General features: G+C 41.0%; 1 protein-coding gene across 1 annotated transcript in view; it reads right to left on the minus strand.

Moving 5' to 3' along the window:
• Positions 1 to 17,820, minus strand: part of VTI1B (vesicle transport through interaction with t-SNAREs 1B) — a 22,622-nt gene extending 4,802 nt beyond the window's left edge. Inside the window, exons 1-3 of the mRNA XM_036842489.1 lie at positions 17,365 to 17,820; positions 3,485 to 3,543; positions 1,130 to 1,321 (exon numbers count right to left, since the gene is read on the minus strand). Coding sequence (XP_036698384.1) covers positions 1,130 to 1,321; positions 3,485 to 3,543; positions 17,365 to 17,479 — 366 coding nt within the window. The 5' untranslated portion in view covers positions 17,480 to 17,820. The remainder of the gene's footprint in view (positions 1 to 1,129; positions 1,322 to 3,484; positions 3,544 to 17,364) is intronic.
• Positions 17,821 to 18,428: the final 608 nt, after the last annotated feature.

The raw sequence follows: 18,428 nt of genomic DNA on the forward strand, positions 1-18,428 counted from the left end.
TTAGGCTTAAGAAAGAGCAGGAAGAGACAGTAAGGTCACACAAATCAACCCCAGATTTGGAACAATAATTCTACTGAAGGTGGTTTGTATATCTAAATAGTTTCTGAAACTAATAATTTTAAAGCAAAATTATTATTTGGAATTATCTCCCCCCTTTTTGTTTTCAGGGCTTTTTGGGTCACAAATGACCAAAGTCACTATACACCTTTCCTCTCACTTTAAGAAGCTCTACTTGCCAGCCTTTTCTCACCCTCCTTTCACAAGTGAATTTTGAAAATTTAACATTCTCAAATACTCTAGTTTTGACATTAGGAATGTCAGGCTAGTATCATTTGAATATCTCTTAAACTATATTCAGGATGTATCATGAAATAGGATTTGTACCATTAGCCTTTCTACATCCATGCAGTCTGCACTTGTGGGCCCCCGTTCACTTCTCTCCCACATTACTGGTCAGGCCATTTCTACTTTGTGCTGTGGAATATAATCCCAAATGTAACATATAAAACTTAATCTTTGTGAAGTTTTATTCCTTTAACTATCTTCTCTAGACAGTTTGAGAATACAGGTTTTTGGCTTAGTCAGTCTAATTTTATAAATGAGAATACTGGAGGCTAGAGAGTCAGTCTGGCTCACTTTCTATCACAACAAAGTAAGGCGTTAGCCCGCTTTTTGAGAAGCAGCCTGCTTCCTCTACTGTATCTGGGCTGTTGGGCCATCTTGGTATAAATATAAGGGAAAGCACGGGTTAATTTTGTAACAATACTCTGATAAATTAAAAGCCTAACTGAACTTTGGGGGCACATGTGAGAAAGAAACTCGATCAATGAGTCAGACTACAGAGTCCAGATGTAATATGAATAGGTAACACTTGTATATCACCACTACACACCAAGCACTGTTTTATACATAAAGGATACAAAGAAATCTAAACAAGCAAATTGTTTGGAATGATCTGCATTAAATTCAGTAGAGGTGGGCACCCAAGGGGAGAAGGGGAATTGGATGCAAGAAAGAGGATAAGGTGGAAAAAAAGAGTCAAGTATGCACTGATAACATGAACTGTACCCCACAATATGGTTAATCATTGTACCACAGACCAGTAAGGGAAAAGACAGCTGAAGCTTACCATGTGCTCATTCTCTACAGCGTATGTACCATATTTCATGTCTCCTCGACCCCCAGGAGTGGCTGTCAAAGGTGTGCTTCTCACTTCCCGATGGAGTTTGGCAAGGTCCTTCCGGTAGGTTCGAAGCTTAGACATCATAGGGTTACGAAAAGATAGGGGGGCATAACGTAATTCCTCTTCCATTTCTGCCAGCTAGGAAGGCAGAAAGTAGTGAGTAGATGGCCTGCTTCTGTTCTCTCTCATATGGGTAATATGTCTAGTTTGGACTAATCAAACCACAGACCACTGTAAATAAATACTCAACCATGTGGTCCAGGAGGGCAGGAACCACATGTGACATGTTCACTTCATTACTCTTAGTGCCTGGCACAGTGCCTAGCAGGCATAGAACAGGCCTTCAAAAAGTATGTGATGAATGAGTGAGAAAACTAACAAGTACCTTATAGCTTATTAAACATTTTTTACATGCATTCTCTCATTTAATCCTCACAACAGATCAATAAGGTAGGAAATACTACTTCTACTTCATATATAAGACTTGATGAAACCTGCTCAAGGTTACATAACAAGAGAAGTCAGGATTCAAAAATCTTCAAATTCTCTTTTCAGTATACCAAGTTCTTAGCCTGTTATGGTTCAAGTGCTATCATGAAGCACTCTGAGATCTACTGTACTAAAAATGATAGGGGTATGGCATCAAGGTTCTTCCCTTCCTCCTCCTTCTGAAAATCAACTGTTTGTCTCCATGTCAGAATAACCAGGGGTCCAAATCATTTCCATTTTTCTGGGATAAGTAAACTGTAACACCTAGACCCAATTTACATGAAGCCATACGTTATTTTCATCTGCCTGGGATGGCCAGAGTAGGACTGGTTAATTTTTTTAAGTTCAGGGAAAGAAAGTATCTAAGCACCAAACAAATAAATTGGTATTAATTAAAAGGTTTTTGAAATGCTACCAAGATGTTAAGTGAAAAAGAAGACTGGCTCTGTAACAGGTATCATGGATATGTCCAGCTGTACACAGGTATTAGAAAAGTTTCTGGTACTCCCATTATGAAGGAGATAGTTTCCACAGTCTGGTAGGCTGATCCTTCTTAAAACAGATGCAGAATAGAGAAAAGGATGCAGTAAGCTTAACTTCTCAGAACTGCATTGAGATAAGGAAGTTTTTCTTCAACAAGCAATAAAGAAGTTCTCTGGCTTAAAAAGAAATTTTCAGTCTACTCTGGGGTAGCAAATACTAGGGGCAACTATTTCTTCAGAGTACTACCAGGGACCTGGATTTTAGCTCCAGCCTCCTAAAAGGTTTTGCTGAAGCCAGAGCACAATGATATGGAGAACAGAGGACCCTTACTTCTAAAAGGTGAGAGCAAAACTTGCTTTTTTGTTTGTTTGTTTGTTTTTTGTTGTTAAAGAAAAGGCACAGATTAAGAGAGAAGCAGTTCTTAAACTGCTCAGCAACCTGGACCAACATCTGACAAGCTTTGGGTCCTGACGGGGAACTCATCCTGTCCACGCATGCCTTGCCCAAGGTACCAAATCCTTCTGTCTTTTAAAACAGAAGGGAATAGGGACTTCCCTGGTGGTCCAGTGTGGTAAAGAATCCGTCTTCCAATGCAGGGGACGCAGGTTCGATCCCTGGTCAGGGAACTAAGATCCCACATGCTGCGGGGCAACTAAGCCCATGAGCCACAACTACTGAGCTCGCACGCCTCAACTAGAGAGCCTGCGTGCCGCAAACTACAGAGCCCACTGCTAGAGAGAGAAAAAAAACCCTCACGCCACAACTAGAGAGAAGCCTGCCCACCGCAACAAAAGATCCCACGTGCTGAAACTAAGACCCGGTGCAGCCCCCAAAATAAATAAATAAATTTAATTAAATAAATAAAAAATAAAATAAAAACTACACTGGCATATATACAAAATTCAACACTCTCCAAAAAAAAACAAACAAAAAACCCCCCAAAAACCATAAGGGAACATGGCTAGAACCACCTCTGAGCTCCATTTTGTGTGACAGTAAGTTTAACAAAGGAGAATAACTGATCTTAACAGCCAGCTTTTAAAATGAGATTTTAAAAGACCACCCAGGTAGAAGTATGAGAATGTCCTTATTACAGCAGCAATGTATTATCAAAGACTCATTTCAGGAGAGTCTCCAAGCTTTACCCATCTGTGTTTGCCAAACCCCCCCTCAACACCCAGCCCCATCAACTGGCCTCATTTGGTAAAAAATAATCAAAAGCAAGATCAATGGACAGGAACAGTTAATCTGTGATCACGTCACAAGCATTACTTCTGGAAAAGACCAACAAACAGAAAGAAGATATAAGGACTTGTTCCTTGTTCTCACCGTTTCATTTGCTTCCTGTTGCTTTTCATCAAAATCTCTGATCAACTTCTTCTTCTCTTCTGGAAAAGACAGACAAGTTTTCAATGCTCAGTCCTGCTTCCAAACATTCCTAGAGGCTATACCCTCTGCTTAGAATAAACTCCACATTCCTTTCCTGAGGGTACTAATACAGTACTTAATCACCCCTAAAAGACATTTAGAAACATAGGGGAACTAGTTATCACAGTAACTGGGGGGAAGGGAGAGGGACGGTATTACCATTGGCATCAAGTGTCCAGGGAACAAGAATATCTATGCTACGTACAGTCCTGCATAACAATGATCTGGCCCCAAAGACCAACACCATCCCTACTAGGAAAGACAACAGGTCTAAATCAATCACTGTCAGTCTTTTTTCACCCATCCTAACAGAGGGACCAGGCACACTTTCATCAATAAGAATGTTTAACAATACTAGTTCTCTGAAATCTTTGTCCCCATTTTCACTCCCACTGTAAATCACATCTCTATATTAACCCTTATCCACTGCTGTTCTGCAAAACAAATTCAAAACCCACCTACTCTGCTCGCTGGAGAGACTGCATAGTATACAGCACAAGTTTCTTAGCCATACCCACTGGCAGTGGTATGGGAAATGACGTTAAATACCACTGACTCACACAGGGAAAAAGACACTCCTCGTTCAGTACTTTGCATCATATCATTTTAGTGCTAGTATGTCTTTAACACCTAAAAATTACTAATCTCCCCTTTTAACAAAAACAGAACAGGCTTTAGCTTCAAAGCAATAACATCTAACTAAAACAGCACTGTTCTGCCTTCACTGTATTTTTTCTGATCATTTAGATAGGTTCTATAGATTTTCCATTTAAGGTAGTGATATAAAATTTCCTTTTAAAGTAACTTTACGTATTAAATAAATGCACTTTACATGAAATACTCATATAAAGAAAATGACTAATTATAGTAAAAATGGTGCTTGGACACAGCAAAAATGATGAAGGGAGTACTGGCATGCTGTCACCTGGTAAACCTCTGTATGGGGGAAGTGCTGGTGAGTAAAGGGGCTTAGGTTCTGGTTCTAGCTTTGGGCCTGACTCAACATGTAAGCTCGGATAATTCTCTTCATCTCTTTGGGACCTAACCTCCTTCCTTGGCTATAAAATGAGGAGGTAGATCATACCTAACAAGCATATCTTTTTTTTTTTAAATTTTTTTTTGGCTGCATTGGGTCTTCGTTGCTGCACGCGGGCTTTTCTCTAGTTGCGGTGAGCGGGGGCTACTCTTCGGTGTGCGGGCTTCTCATCGTGGTGCCTTCTCTTGTTGCGGAGCACGGACTCTAGGTGTGCGGGCTCAGTAGTTGTGGCTCACAGACTCTAGAACACAGTCTCAGTAGTTGTGGCACACAGGCTTAGTTGCTCCATGGCACGTGGGATCTTCCCAGACCAGGGCTCAAACCCATGTCCTCTACATTGGCAGGCGGATTCTTAACCACTGCGCCACCAGGGAAGCCCTAATAAGCATATCTAACAAGCAAAAATTAGTCCTATTTATGAGGAGTTTTTTTTTTTTTAATGTATACATCCAAATGAATGTTCTCCCTGGAAATCTACACATAATCTACTTATTACCACAAAGTTATCATTGCTTACAATATTTTTTGAACTCATCTTTTGGAATTATGTTCACAATCTGGGGATATAGTTTTTTTTAATTGTGGTAAAATATATACATATCATAAAATTTACCATTTTGACCGTTTTTAAGTATACAGTTAAAGGGCATTAAGTACATCCACAATGTTGTGCAACCATCACCATTATCCACCTCTAGAACCTTTTCATCATCCCAAACTGAAACTCCATACCCATTAAACACTAACTCCCCATTCCCCCTCTCCCCGGACTCTGGTAACCACCCTTCTACTTTCTGTGTCTATGAATCTGACTACTCCAGGCACCTCATATAAGAGGAATCTTACAATTTCACTTAGCATAATGTCGTCAAGGTTCATCCATACTGTAGCACGTATAAGGACACGGTCTTTTAAAAAGCTCAATGTGATTTCTAAATACAAGCCAGCACTTCCATCAACTGAAGAAAGAGCAATCTTTTCCAATGCCAAGAAAACAGCTGAGTTGCGCTTACAAAGGGATGGCACGTGGGTACTCAACATGCTGTCCTAAGATTTTCTCGGATAATTGTTTACCCTGATTTTCATCTCACACCTTGCCTTTCAAGCCAAATACCGTGTAAGATGTAACACCACTGTAATGCTTTATGTGGATTTACATTTTGTTAATCACAACAGCATCTAGCATGTCAGCTGTCCACTGCTTTTCAACTGATCATAAATCATTTTGCTTGTGTATATTCTACATTCTCAACTTGAGATCAAGCTCCTTCTGAGTAGAGAAATTTACTTTTTCTTTTATACATCCCATAGCTTCTAGAACTCTAAACCTGGTAGGGTACTCCTTAGACACTGCTATTGCCTACAAGAGCAAACGACAATGCACCCTTTACTAAGCTGCCTTCATTGTCATGTGACATTCCCTAAATAGGTACTCCAGGTAAACTATTTCTCACTACACACCACTCACGAAACCCAGGGTTTTTTGTTTAAAAAAAAAAAATAGGAGAAAGTTCAGCCCTGGCAAATGGCCTACATCTTGACTAACCATGATGTAACTGAAATAAGTGCCAAAGCAGCTGTTATCCTTGAGTAGTCTGTGTTTTCAGCTATCAGCAGTGAAATAATATCTGCAATCAAGAATGGCTACTTCCATGGAGAGCTATCATATTATTTTGTAATAAGCATTCACTAAAGTGTTGAGTGTCGTCACTCCTCTGAATAGGCACATCTCCAAACTCAAGCACACTCACTTCTGATCCAAGATGACAGTATTCTCTAAGTGCATTCCCGTCCTAGATTTTTCTACATCTCTCTTAGTCATAAATTCTCCTCCTTTATTCTTTCTTTGTTAAAAGACATGAAAATCTGCATTCCTAAGAGGCAAATTCTAGAATGACTCAAAGAAAGTAGCTATGTAAATAAGAGTGGGCGGGGGAAGGAGGCAGCACACAGAATCTTGATCCTTTCACTAACTTCTCTGCATGATTCTGTTATTCTCAGTCTTTTTGGACTACTCTGCTCTCTATCTGATTTCATAAGGCATGCATTCTACTAGGAGTGCTCTACCACTTATATACTTTTAAAGGTTCAAGAGATTAAACCCTACCCAAGTGAGAGGTATCGATAGCTGTTCCTTTATGCTTTAGACTCAGAATTGTGAAATCAATGAATATTAGAGCTGAGATGGACCTCAGAGATCATCTAGTCTAACCTTCTCATTTAGCAGTTGAGGAAATTAGAACCTGGAGAAACTGTCTTCCCCAAGGCCACAGAAGGAGAAGATGTGTAGCAACACTAGTTCCAGAATGCAAGTCTCCTGACTCCCAACCCAGTGCTTCTGTACACTACAGCGTTGAGGGGCATTTTTGTGCTCCCAGGGTATACAGGTATAATATGTTCAAACCTTTTAACCTCTTAATTTTTTAGGGAGTTAGAATTAACACTACAATCAACTACAAAACAACAGGACTGATACTGGGTAGAACGGACACCAGAAACAAGAGTGAGCTACTCCAAATAACACTATCCCCTACCCCACATGCCTTCCCAAACCCTTCACCTGTGACTGACGCACTCTGAAGCTGAACGTTTGGTAAACTGGGTGGATGGCCACACAATGCCCCGGACATGGAATAAAATGGAAACACCCAGCTCTGAAAGTGCTAGAGGAAGCCTACCTCATGTTCGACCAAGGTGGCAGCCTCTCTTTCTTATAGGCTATTTGAATTGCCAGCCCAAGAATGACTAACCTTGGTCCATCAGAACTGTGGAAATAACCAGTTTTACCAGGATCTTTAAAATCTGTGATTAATGTTTTTGGCGCCCCATTGTGGCATTTCTAGGACCTACATCCTCTTTGTAGACCACATGGTTACCTGATCCTCTCTAAGCCTGTTTCCTCAACTATAAATAAGAAATATAACGGTACTGACCTCGTACAGTTGTCTGAAAGAGTTAAAAGAGACAATACATGTAACAAACACAGAACAAATGCCAGGCATATTAAGGGTTCAATAAATAGTAACTACCACTGTTGTTTTTTGTTTTTTGTTTTCACACACACACACTGTATTTTATTTTTACAAGAGATGAATAGACTGACACCAAGCATTGTACATGGATGAACTACCACTGTTTTTTAAAGTAAATCCCTAGTTAGGAAAAACTAAGCAAAAACAAAATTCACCAAAGAATATGAAAAGTGTTGGAAAAGTTAAAATTCTGCAGTTAGTGAGTAACTGTGTTTATCAACCTGCTACATATGGTCCTTCATAGTTATTATTTTTTCTGGTTTCTAAAATAATGGAGTCTCATGTATAGATACTGAGATTTAAGTGAATTAAAATGAAAAACTTTCAATAATTTTATAATGTTCATTAAGACATGTGCCTTCAGGTGCTACAAAACTAAAACTAAAAATCATGACTATAGGTACTTACTCTATTAATTGGATAAGAATTTATAGCAGTCTGAGGTATTTGGAGAGACATCTTCATATGCTGCAAAGCTAAGACTAGAAATTATGGTTGTAGGTGCTTAATGTAATATTAAATGGATTAATAATTACCACATATGCTAATGGATTGTCATTGGCATACAAACTTCCTAAAGTAGGACACATTGTGTCTGTTATCCTATCCTTTTTTAAAATAGGTATATATATATTGATTTTAAAAGTGGTGAAACTGTGGAAAACATGGTAGAATAGAAATAAAATCACACTGAGTTTTAATACCCAATCATACATTATTACTATTTTCTTCCCAACAATTCACAGTATTTATACAATCATTCAACAAATATTTATAGAGCACCTAGTATGTGCTAGGCACTGTTCTAGGTGCTTAGGATGCATAATTAACAAAACAGACAAAATATAGAGCCTATGATAGAAGAGGAGGGAACACTTCCAAAGTTTTTTAAGAGGCCAGCACTACGCTGATACCAAAATCAGTGAAAAACACCACAAGAAAATTATAGGCCAATATCCCTGGTGAACACAGATGCAAAAATCCTCAACAGCAAAATGAATGGCATTTTCTATAGAAATAGAACAAACAATCCAAAAATTTGTAGGTAACCACAAAAGACCCCAATTAGCCAAAGCAATCTTGAAAAAGAAGAACAAAGCTGGAGGCATCATGCTTTCTGATTTCAAACTACAGCTGACCCTTGAACAACAAGGGTTTGAATTGGGCGGGTCCACTTATACACAGATTTTTTTCAATAGTAAATACTACAGTACCACATAACCTGTGGTTGGCTGAATCTGCAGATAATAAGGAAACTTGGATAGGAGGGCCAACAAGTTACACTCAGATTTTCAGCTGCGCAGAGGGTTGGCGCCCAGGGTCAACTGTATATTACAAAGCTATAGTAATGAAAACAGTATGGTACTGGCATAAAAACAGATTCAAAGCTCAATGGAATGGAAAAGAGAGCCCAGAAGTAAGTCCACACATATATGGTCAATTCACTTACAACAAAGGAGCCCAGAATATACAATGGGGAAATGTATTAGGAAAAACCCAGTCCTTCTCCCTTCTATCTTTCTCTCCTGTATAGGAAAAAACCTAGTCCTTCCTCCTGTTGTTTGTTTCCAGTGTGTTTCCTTTACTACTCACACAGAACACTTCACTTTTGGTCACTGAATGTATGGGTTGTTTTCCCCACAGCAGCAATTCTCTGAGACACCAGCTGGGTGTCCTGCAATTCAACTCAATTCTGACGCTATCTACCCAGAGACAGTATCAGATTCCAGAGGTTCAGGGCTCAGTCCCACAAGACTGGCCCCACCACCACCTCAGATGCCAATTGCAAGTAGTAGGTCCTCAGGTTACCCACAACTTCTGTCCAATTTGGCTACAAACTGGAGGTTCCCATGACCCCCTCCTCAGATTCAATTAATATGGTAGAGAGGCTCACAAAACCCAGAGAAACACTTACTTAGGTTTACCAGTTTATTAAAGGATATGATGAAGGATACAGATGAAAAGCCAGATGAAGAGAGACATAGGGCAAGGTCTTGGAGGGTCTCTTTCCCCTCCTGTTCTGTCCCGCAGGACCTTCTGTCCCCGCAGAGTTGAGGTGCACCACCCTCCCAGTGTGGATATGTTCAACCACCTGGAAGCTTTCTGAGCCCCGTACTACTGAAATGTTATGGAGGCTTCCTCACATAGACATGGTTAATTATTAATTCCATTTGAAGCCCCTTTCCCGTCTCCAGAGAAGTAGGGAGCTGGACTGAAAATCCAAGCTTCTAATCATGGGTTGGTCTTTCTGGTGACCAGCTCCCATCCAGAAGCCACCCAGGAGCCCACCCACAGCAGCCTCACTCAATAAAAGATGCTCCCAGAAATTACAAGGGTTTTAGAAGCTCTGTGTCAGGAGAGAGATAAATATTTGTTTCCTGTTCCCTCACAGAAAAGGACAGTCTCTTCAATAAATGGTGTTGGGAAACATTTGACAGTCACATGCAAAAGAATGAAACTGGGCCACTATCTTTACACTATATACAAAAATTAACTCAAAAAGGATTAGGCTTGAATGTTGACAATGATATTTTGGATTTGGCACCAAACATAAAAGCAACAAAAGCAAAAATAAACGAGCAGGGCTACATCAAACTAAAAGCTTCTGAGAAATCCTAGGCAAAACATTCTCTGGCATAAATTATACCAATGTTTTCTTAGGTCAGTCTCCCAAGGCAATACAAACAAAAACAAAAATAAACAAATGGAACCTAATCAAACTTACAAGCTTTTGCACAACAAAGGGAACCATAAACAAAACGAAAAGACAACCTATGGAATGGGAGAAAATATTTGCAAACGACGCAACCAACAAAGGCTTAATTTCCAAAATATGCAAACAGCTCATACAATTCAACGACAAAAAAACAAACAACCCAATAAAAAATGGGCAGAAGACCTAAATAAACATTTCTCCAACGAAGACATACACGGATGGCCAGTAGGCACATGAAAAGATGCTCAACATCACTAATTATTAGAGAAATGCAAATCAAAGCTACAATAAGGTAACACCTCACACCAGTCAGAATGGCCATCATTAAACAGTCTACAAATAACAAACGCTAGAGAGGGTGTGGAGAAAAGGGAACCCTCTTACACTGTTGGTGGGAATGTAAATTGGTGCAGCCACTATGGAAAACTGTATGGAAAAGAGTTGCCATATGATCCAGCAATCCCACTCCTGGGCATATACCCAGACAAAACTATAATTCAAAAAGATACATGCACCCCTATGTTCATAGCAGCACTATTCACAACAGCCAAGACATGGAAACAACCTAAATGTCCATGAACACATGAATGGATAAAGAAGATGTGGGGGGTGTGTGTGTGTGTATAAATAAATAAATATATATATATATATATATATATATATAATATGGAATATTACTCAGCCATTAAAAAGAATGAAATGCCATTTGCAGCAACATGGATGGACCTAGAGATTATCATACTAAATGAAGTAAGTCAGAAAGAGAAAGAGAAATACCATATGATACCACTTATATGTGGAATCTAAAATACGATACAAATCAACATATCTACAAAACAAAAACAGGGGGACTTCCCTGGGGGCACAGTGGTTAAGAATCCTCCTGCTAATGCAGGGGACACTGGTTTGAGCCCTGGTCCAGGAAGATCCCACATGCCACAGAGCAACTAAGCTCGTGCGCCACAACTACTGAGCCTGTGCTCTAGAGCCTGCGAGCCACAGTTACTGAAGCCCACGCGCCTAGAGCCCATGCTCCACAACAAGAGAAGCCGCTGCAATGAGAAGCCCGCGCACCGCAACGAAGAGTAGCCCTAGCTCGCTGCAACTAGAGAAAGCCTGTGCACAGCAATGAAGACCCAATGCAGCCAAAAATAAATTAATTAACTTAAAAAACAAACAAAACAAAACAGGGACTTCCCTGGCGGTCCAATAGTTAAGATTCTGTGCTTCCACTGCAGGGAGCAAGGGTTAAGATCTCATATGCCGCGTGGTGCAGCCAAAAAAACCCCAAAACAAAACCAAAACCAAAACCAAAACCAAACAAAAACAGACTCACAGATATAGAGAACAGACTTGTGGTTGCCAAGGGAGAGAGGGGGTAGGGGAGAGAAGGAATGGAAGTTTGGGATTAGTAGAGGTAAACTGTTATATATAGGATGGATAAACAACAAGCTCCTACTGTATAGCACAGGGAACTATATTCAATATCCTGTGACAAACCATAATGGAAAAGAATAGGAAAAAGAATATATACATGTATAGCTGAGTGTCACTTTGCTGTACAGAAGAAATTAACACAACATTGTAAATCAACTACATTAAAAAAAAATAAAGGCAAAAAACACATGCCAGAAAATACATTGCTTGAAAAAAAAAAAAAAGCTTCTGGATAACAAAAGGAAACTATCAACAAAATGAAAAAAATTTATTTACTGGGAGAATATATTTGTAAATCATATATCCGATAAGGGGCTAGAATCCAAAATATATAAAGAATTCATACAACTGAATAGCAAAAACCCAAACAATCCAATTATAAAATGAGCAGAGGATCTGAATAAACATTTTTCCAAAGAAGATATACAATGGACAATGGGTACATGAAAAGATACTCAACTTGACTAATCATCAGGGAGATGCAAATCAAAGACACAATGAGATATCACCTCACACCTGTTAGAATGGTTATTATCAAAAAGACAAGAAATAACATGTGCTATAGAAATTCAAAGAAAGAGATATCAGTATGGCTGACAGCAGTTTTAAATGCCTTCATGAAAAGGATCAAATTAAGCAGTTTAAACATTTAAACTTCTTCTTGTTACTTAAGTAACAAGAAATAAACAAGAATGCCAATACATGCTGGCTGTGTGATCCTTTTAATATCATATGAGAAGGCATCTATAAGAGTGAAATGATTATCCATTTAACTAACTTCTTCAGGGGTCATTTTTAGAATTAGATTTGCTTATGCTTCCCATTAACAAAAGAAGAATGATTCTCATGTAAATGTTAAAATTTTAAGCAGTGTTTTAAGCAGTGTTGACTGAGGCCAACATTTTCTTCTGGAGAAAGTAGTCTCTACAATTGGAATGTAATTAATAGAAAACCATGATTTGATTTTCAAATCATTAGCTTTGTACATAAGCATTCATTCAATGAGTACCTGTTGAACATATCTAAAGAAGACTAAATTGGCAGGTAAGATTTCACCTGCAGATTTGCTCTGTTTGGTCCGTAAAGCATTTGAAAAATATCTGAGTTGGTGGCTCACAAATAAAAATCAAGAGGCTTCATGTATTAAAAAAAAAAAAAAGAAAGAAAGAAATAACATGTGTTGATGAGCTTATGTCCTAGTTCAGTGGCCTTCAAACTTGACAGGCATCAGAAATCCCCCAGAGGGCTGTTCAAATAGACTGTTAAAACAGTTAATGATTCAGTAAGTCTTGGGTGGGAACCAAGAATGTGCATTTCTAACAAGTTTCCAGATGATGCTGATGCTGTTGGTTCAGGGATCATACTTTGAAAACCACTGTTCTAGTGAAAGGAAGACAAATAATATACTATAAACATCATAAATATGTAAAGTGTCTGGGCTTCCCTGGTGGCGCAGTGGTTGAGAATCTGCCTGCCAATGCAGGGGGCACGGGTTCCAGCCCTGGTCCGGGAAGATCCCACATGCTGCAGAGCAACTAAGCCCGTGCGCCACAACTACTGAGCCTGTGTGCCACAACTACTGAAGCCTGCGCGCCTAGAGCCCATGCTCTGCAACAAAAGAAGCCACCGCAATGAGAAGCCCGCGCACTGCAACAGAGTAGCCCCCACGCACCGCAACTAGAGAAAAGCCCGCGCGCGGCAACGAAGACCCAACGCAGCCAAAAATAAATAAATTAATTAATTTTAAAAAATGTGTAAAGTGTCTAGTATGTTAGAAGATACATGCTCTAGAAAAAAAGGGAAAGTAGTGCAAGGTAAGGGTAGCTGTATACAGAGCTGGTATTCTTATGTTTTATTTAAATAAAATATCCAATTTCCCATATAATAGGAATAATGGTTAATTGCTGTTACTACTGTTAGGCAGTATTTTAAGGGCTTTACATATATTAGCTCGCTTGATCCCCAAAAAATCCCTATGAAGTAAATATAATGACTGATTCCCATTTTGCAAGGGAAACTAATTATGTTAAAGTAAGTTGTTCAAGGTCACCAAGCTATTAAGAGGTGGATCTAGGATATGAACTCTGGCAGTCTGGCTCTAGAATCCTTGCTGTTAAATATTACAATACACTGCCTTTCAAATCATGTATCTTCTTCATAAATGTTATTTTTAATGGTAGGAGAAGAAATATCTGTCAGGCTAGAATGGACATACGTTCTCTATTCTATATAATCACTTTTTTTTTTTTAATTTTATTTATGGCTGTGTTGGGTCTTCGTTTCTGTGCGAGGGCTTTCTCTAGTTGTGGCAAGCGGGGGCCACTCTTCATCGCGGTGCGCAGACCTCTCACTATCGTGGCCTCTCTTGTTGCGGAGCACAGGCTCCAGACACGCAGGCTCAGTAATTGTGGCTCACGGGCCCAGTTGCTCTGCGGCACGTGGGATCTTCCCAGACCAGGGCTCGAACCCGTGTCCCCTGCATTGGCAGGCAGATTCTCAACCACTGCGCCACCAGGGAAGCCCTCTATATAATCACTCTTGATGTTCTCATCCACAACCCAAACAAGCCTGCTTCTACTCTTACGTTTCTTAAAGTTATCATTCACTCAACTGACCAAGTGAGAAAATGCAGACATCCTTGAATCTGTCTCCCTCACTCCTCATGTCCAATCAGTCTGGTTAATTTCTGTCCAGAATCACCTCTTGGATTTGGGACTCTCTAGATTCCCATGTTACCTAGATGACTGCCACAAAGGCTCCTAACATGGTCCCTGGTATACAGATTCTTGTGCCTCTCTTTCATCCTCTACTCAGCCACCAGCATTCTCCTTCTAAAATTAAATCTGACCATATAGTCAGCTATTTGAAATCCTTTACTGATTCTCCATATCAAGTCTAGATGTCTTAATGTGACACTTAGGTCCCTTAACTGTCTGGCTGTGTCTTACTTTCCTCATCTATTACTATTCTCCCACACATACCTTTTTTTTTTTTTTTAATGAAAGTGGCAGCCACTCTTTATTAAGAATCTTTTTTTTTTTACATCTTTATTGGAGTATAATTGCTTTACAATGTTGTGTTAGTTTCTGCTGTATAAAAAAGTGAACCAGCTATATGTATACATATATCCCCATATCCCCTCCCTCCTGCATCTCCCTCCCACCCTCCCTATCCCACCCCTCTAGGTCCCACACATATCTTAAGCTCCAGTAATAGTTGTGAATATTTGATTTTTTTCTTCCTTTGTTGCCTCTTCCCATTTCCCCTCTCAGGCAGACTCCTGTTCAACCCCTAACACTCAGTTAGAAGTTCTCCTTTCTGTGAAGCTTCCCTCTTGCTCCCCCCACACCCATGTTAGGTTTTTTTGTCATGGTCTCAAAACTATCTTAGGACTCATCACACACTTTGTTGTAAACTTGCTCCCATTTAAGGCAAGAACTCTTGGAACTTCTCAGGGCTCAGGACACTAACTGATACGTAATTCTCAATAAATGTTTACTGAAAAAACTGAATTCAATTACAGAGCATAAGCTAAATGCAAGGGATGTGTTATGTACATTATTCAGTGCTTAATAATTCATGGTGGAAAATAAAGCTTCATAGGTGGAAAGCCTATGAAGTAGTCTCAGGACTAGAAAAAGAGGAATCAGAGATGAGGCCTGGTGTGTTTGCTTAATTAAATTCAACTTATTCAACAAATATTTATTGAGAAGTATGAATAAAGTAGTGAATAAGAAGACTAAAAGTTGTTGAAATTCTTATAACCTGCGGATATGGGTATATTCTATTTACTTACTCATTGAACAACTAAGCGTTACCAGCAACTCGTGTTAGAGTATTTTGCACTTGGGTGGAAATTCACACCTTTTTGAGTGTCCTCTTTGCAGGAATTAGAAGTTTAGGTAGATGACAAAAGTGAATATAACTAACTCAGTTTTCTATTTTTCATAACAGAATGTCCTTTTGCATTATTTAGCCTTACAGAAATAGACATTGCAAAATTTATCTCAACACGAGGCTGAAAAAATGGTCTATTTTTCAACCATGTAAATCAGATCCCATCACTCTCCTGTTCTATATCCTTTAGCTGCAAGCCACTACATTTAGAAAAAGATGCAAATCTTTTTAGACCCTGGTAGACCTTGTAGACCCTGGTCTACAAGGCCCCATGCAATCTGGCCCTGCCTACCTCTTTAAAGCCTCATCTACTACCACTAACTATCTCCCCTGCTCATTCCACCCCAAACACACTGGCTTTCTTGTTCTTCCTAGAACATACCAAGCTCATTTCTGCTTAAGGACCTTTGCAGTACTATTCCGTCCTCCTGACACTCACTTCTCCCAGATTTTTGCGTGGTTTACTCCCTTACTTCAAGTCTCTGCTCAAATGCCACCTCCTCAAAGAGGCCTTTCACAGCCACCCAATTTAAAATTAGACACTTTGTTATAAAGCAGAAACTAACACACCATTGTAAAGCAATTATACTCCAATAAAGATGTTAAAAAAAAAATTAGAGCCCCCTCATTCCTTGGCCCTGCTTTATTTTCCTGTATTGCCCTTAACACCACCTCTTAATACTTATATATTATAATCGACCCATTAGAACAGAGATTTGTAAGTCTTTTCACTGTAATGTGCAATATTACCAGCATCTATGACAGTGCCTGGCACCCAGCAGCCTCTCCCAGTAAATGTTAAACAAAGGTATGAATTTCATTCTCACCAGAGTCATTCAATTCATATGACCTTGGGTAACTCACAGAGCAAACACTCAAGCTTTGACACTTAAGTAAAAGCAATAAAAGTCTCATCTGCCTTGCCATCAAGATCTATTTGTCTTAAGGCAAAGAACTATGGCAGACCTTCCTATACAGATTCAATTGCAAAACTCTTAGCTCCTCCAAGCAAAGCCTGTAGCACTCTGAATTTTGAAATCAAGGGGCAAGAGACAGTCTAAGCAGAGAGTTCATAAGAGGACCACACCTAAAGACCACAATCCTGATTTTAAAGACCAATCCCCCTCAAGACTGGTTATTTAGCAACCCCAAAAGTTATGATTCCCTTGGGTTCTTAACCCTTTTTGTGCTACAGATCCTTTGCCAGTCTGGTGAAAACTATGGACCTCTTTTGAGAATAACACTGTTAAATGTATAAAACAAAATACACAGCAGAAACTAACACAACAATATAAAGCAATTATACTCCAATAAAGATGTTTAAAAAAAAAATACAGAGAGCTACAAAAGAAACCAATTCTACTCAAATACCGGATCGCAGACTTAGGTCTCCTATGCTCTTCCTGCCACAGTGAAAATGAAACGAGAAAAATCTGAAGGCTATAGGAGGATCAAGAGGGAGATGACACTCCGAGGTGCATCCCTGAGCACGCTAAGTGGCGGCAGGGAGATCCTGGGCGCCGGGACCCAGCTAGCCCTAGGGGGCGTGTCTGAGGATGAGAAGCGGAGAGAAGGGAGGGAGGGTCTGAGATGGGGGTGGGAGCTCTTCCTCCCAGAGCTGGCGGAGTTGGGTGCCCCTGGGCTCAGCCTGCCCCCGCCTCACCTGTCCCAGCCGTCCCCAGGAGCCGCTCCGGCACCCCTCGTAGGTCTTCATGGAGGCCGCGGAAGATCTCATGCAGTTTCTCGAAATGCTCTGAGGAGGCGGCTGAGCTCGCCATGGCGCAGGCCGCTCTCGAGCAGCGGCAGCCGAGATTCCGGGCACGGGGCCCGTTCCTACTCCGCCTTCAGCCGCCCAGCCGCGCAGGCATCCCGGCGACCGCAGCCACCGCCGCTCGGGACGAGGCGCTTCCGGGGCCGCGGCGGGGTCCTCCCGAGCCGGAACGCCCACCCCCTGCATGCCGTCACTGACGGCGCGCCGGGCGCCGAAGCCTGACGGAAAGTCGGGCGGGCTGCGCTGCCTGGGCTACTCCTGAGGGAGCGGCGGCGCTCGGGCGCGAGCGGCAGTCTCGGAACCCCGGAATTAGCCAGTCCGGGGTTGGGAAGAGCGCCACGGCGGAAGGGACTGTGGGAACGCGCGGAACAGGCGGCGCGGCCGCCTCTTTCCCGGGCCCCGCCTTCCGGCGAGGGGCGGACGCTGCAGTGCATGCCGGAGGCTGTAGTTCGGCACTGAAGACGCTCCGACTCGGAAGTCAAGCATTGCTGGGGGCGGTAGTGCTGCCGTCGCTGCGGCCGTCAGCGTGACGCTGACGCGCAATGGTTTGGTATCAGTAGGCGCCTGGTCGTCATCTTCTCAGTCATCGCACTGTTTGGACACCCTGACCTCCTCAGTTCACATTCCGACTGTTAGCTTTCAGTTCTTGGAAGATAGCTGGGCCAGGTTCCTGCCTGCGCTCGAACTTAAAGCACTTTTACTGGGGAGTCAAGTGACCAGAGTCACATTCTTTCAGAAGTGGTCCCCGGGCAGTGTGACCCCCAAAATATACGCTCAGCCTCTAGCGGCTGGGCACGCCGTGCAGTCGTTCACTCAGCAGGTGTTTCAATTTAAGCGTAGCCTTTGTGCCAGGATCTGGGCATGTGTTGAATAAAAGATTCACTCTGACCTTGGGTAATTTATGTATTATTTATATATGTAATATATGTGTGTGTATACATATGTATATATGTGTG

The sequence above is a fragment of the Balaenoptera musculus genome, chromosome 2 (assembly GCF_009873245.2).
Source record: "Balaenoptera musculus isolate JJ_BM4_2016_0621 chromosome 2, mBalMus1.pri.v3, whole genome shotgun sequence".
In the NCBI taxonomy this organism is placed as follows: Eukaryota; Metazoa; Chordata; class Mammalia; order Artiodactyla; family Balaenopteridae; genus Balaenoptera; species Balaenoptera musculus.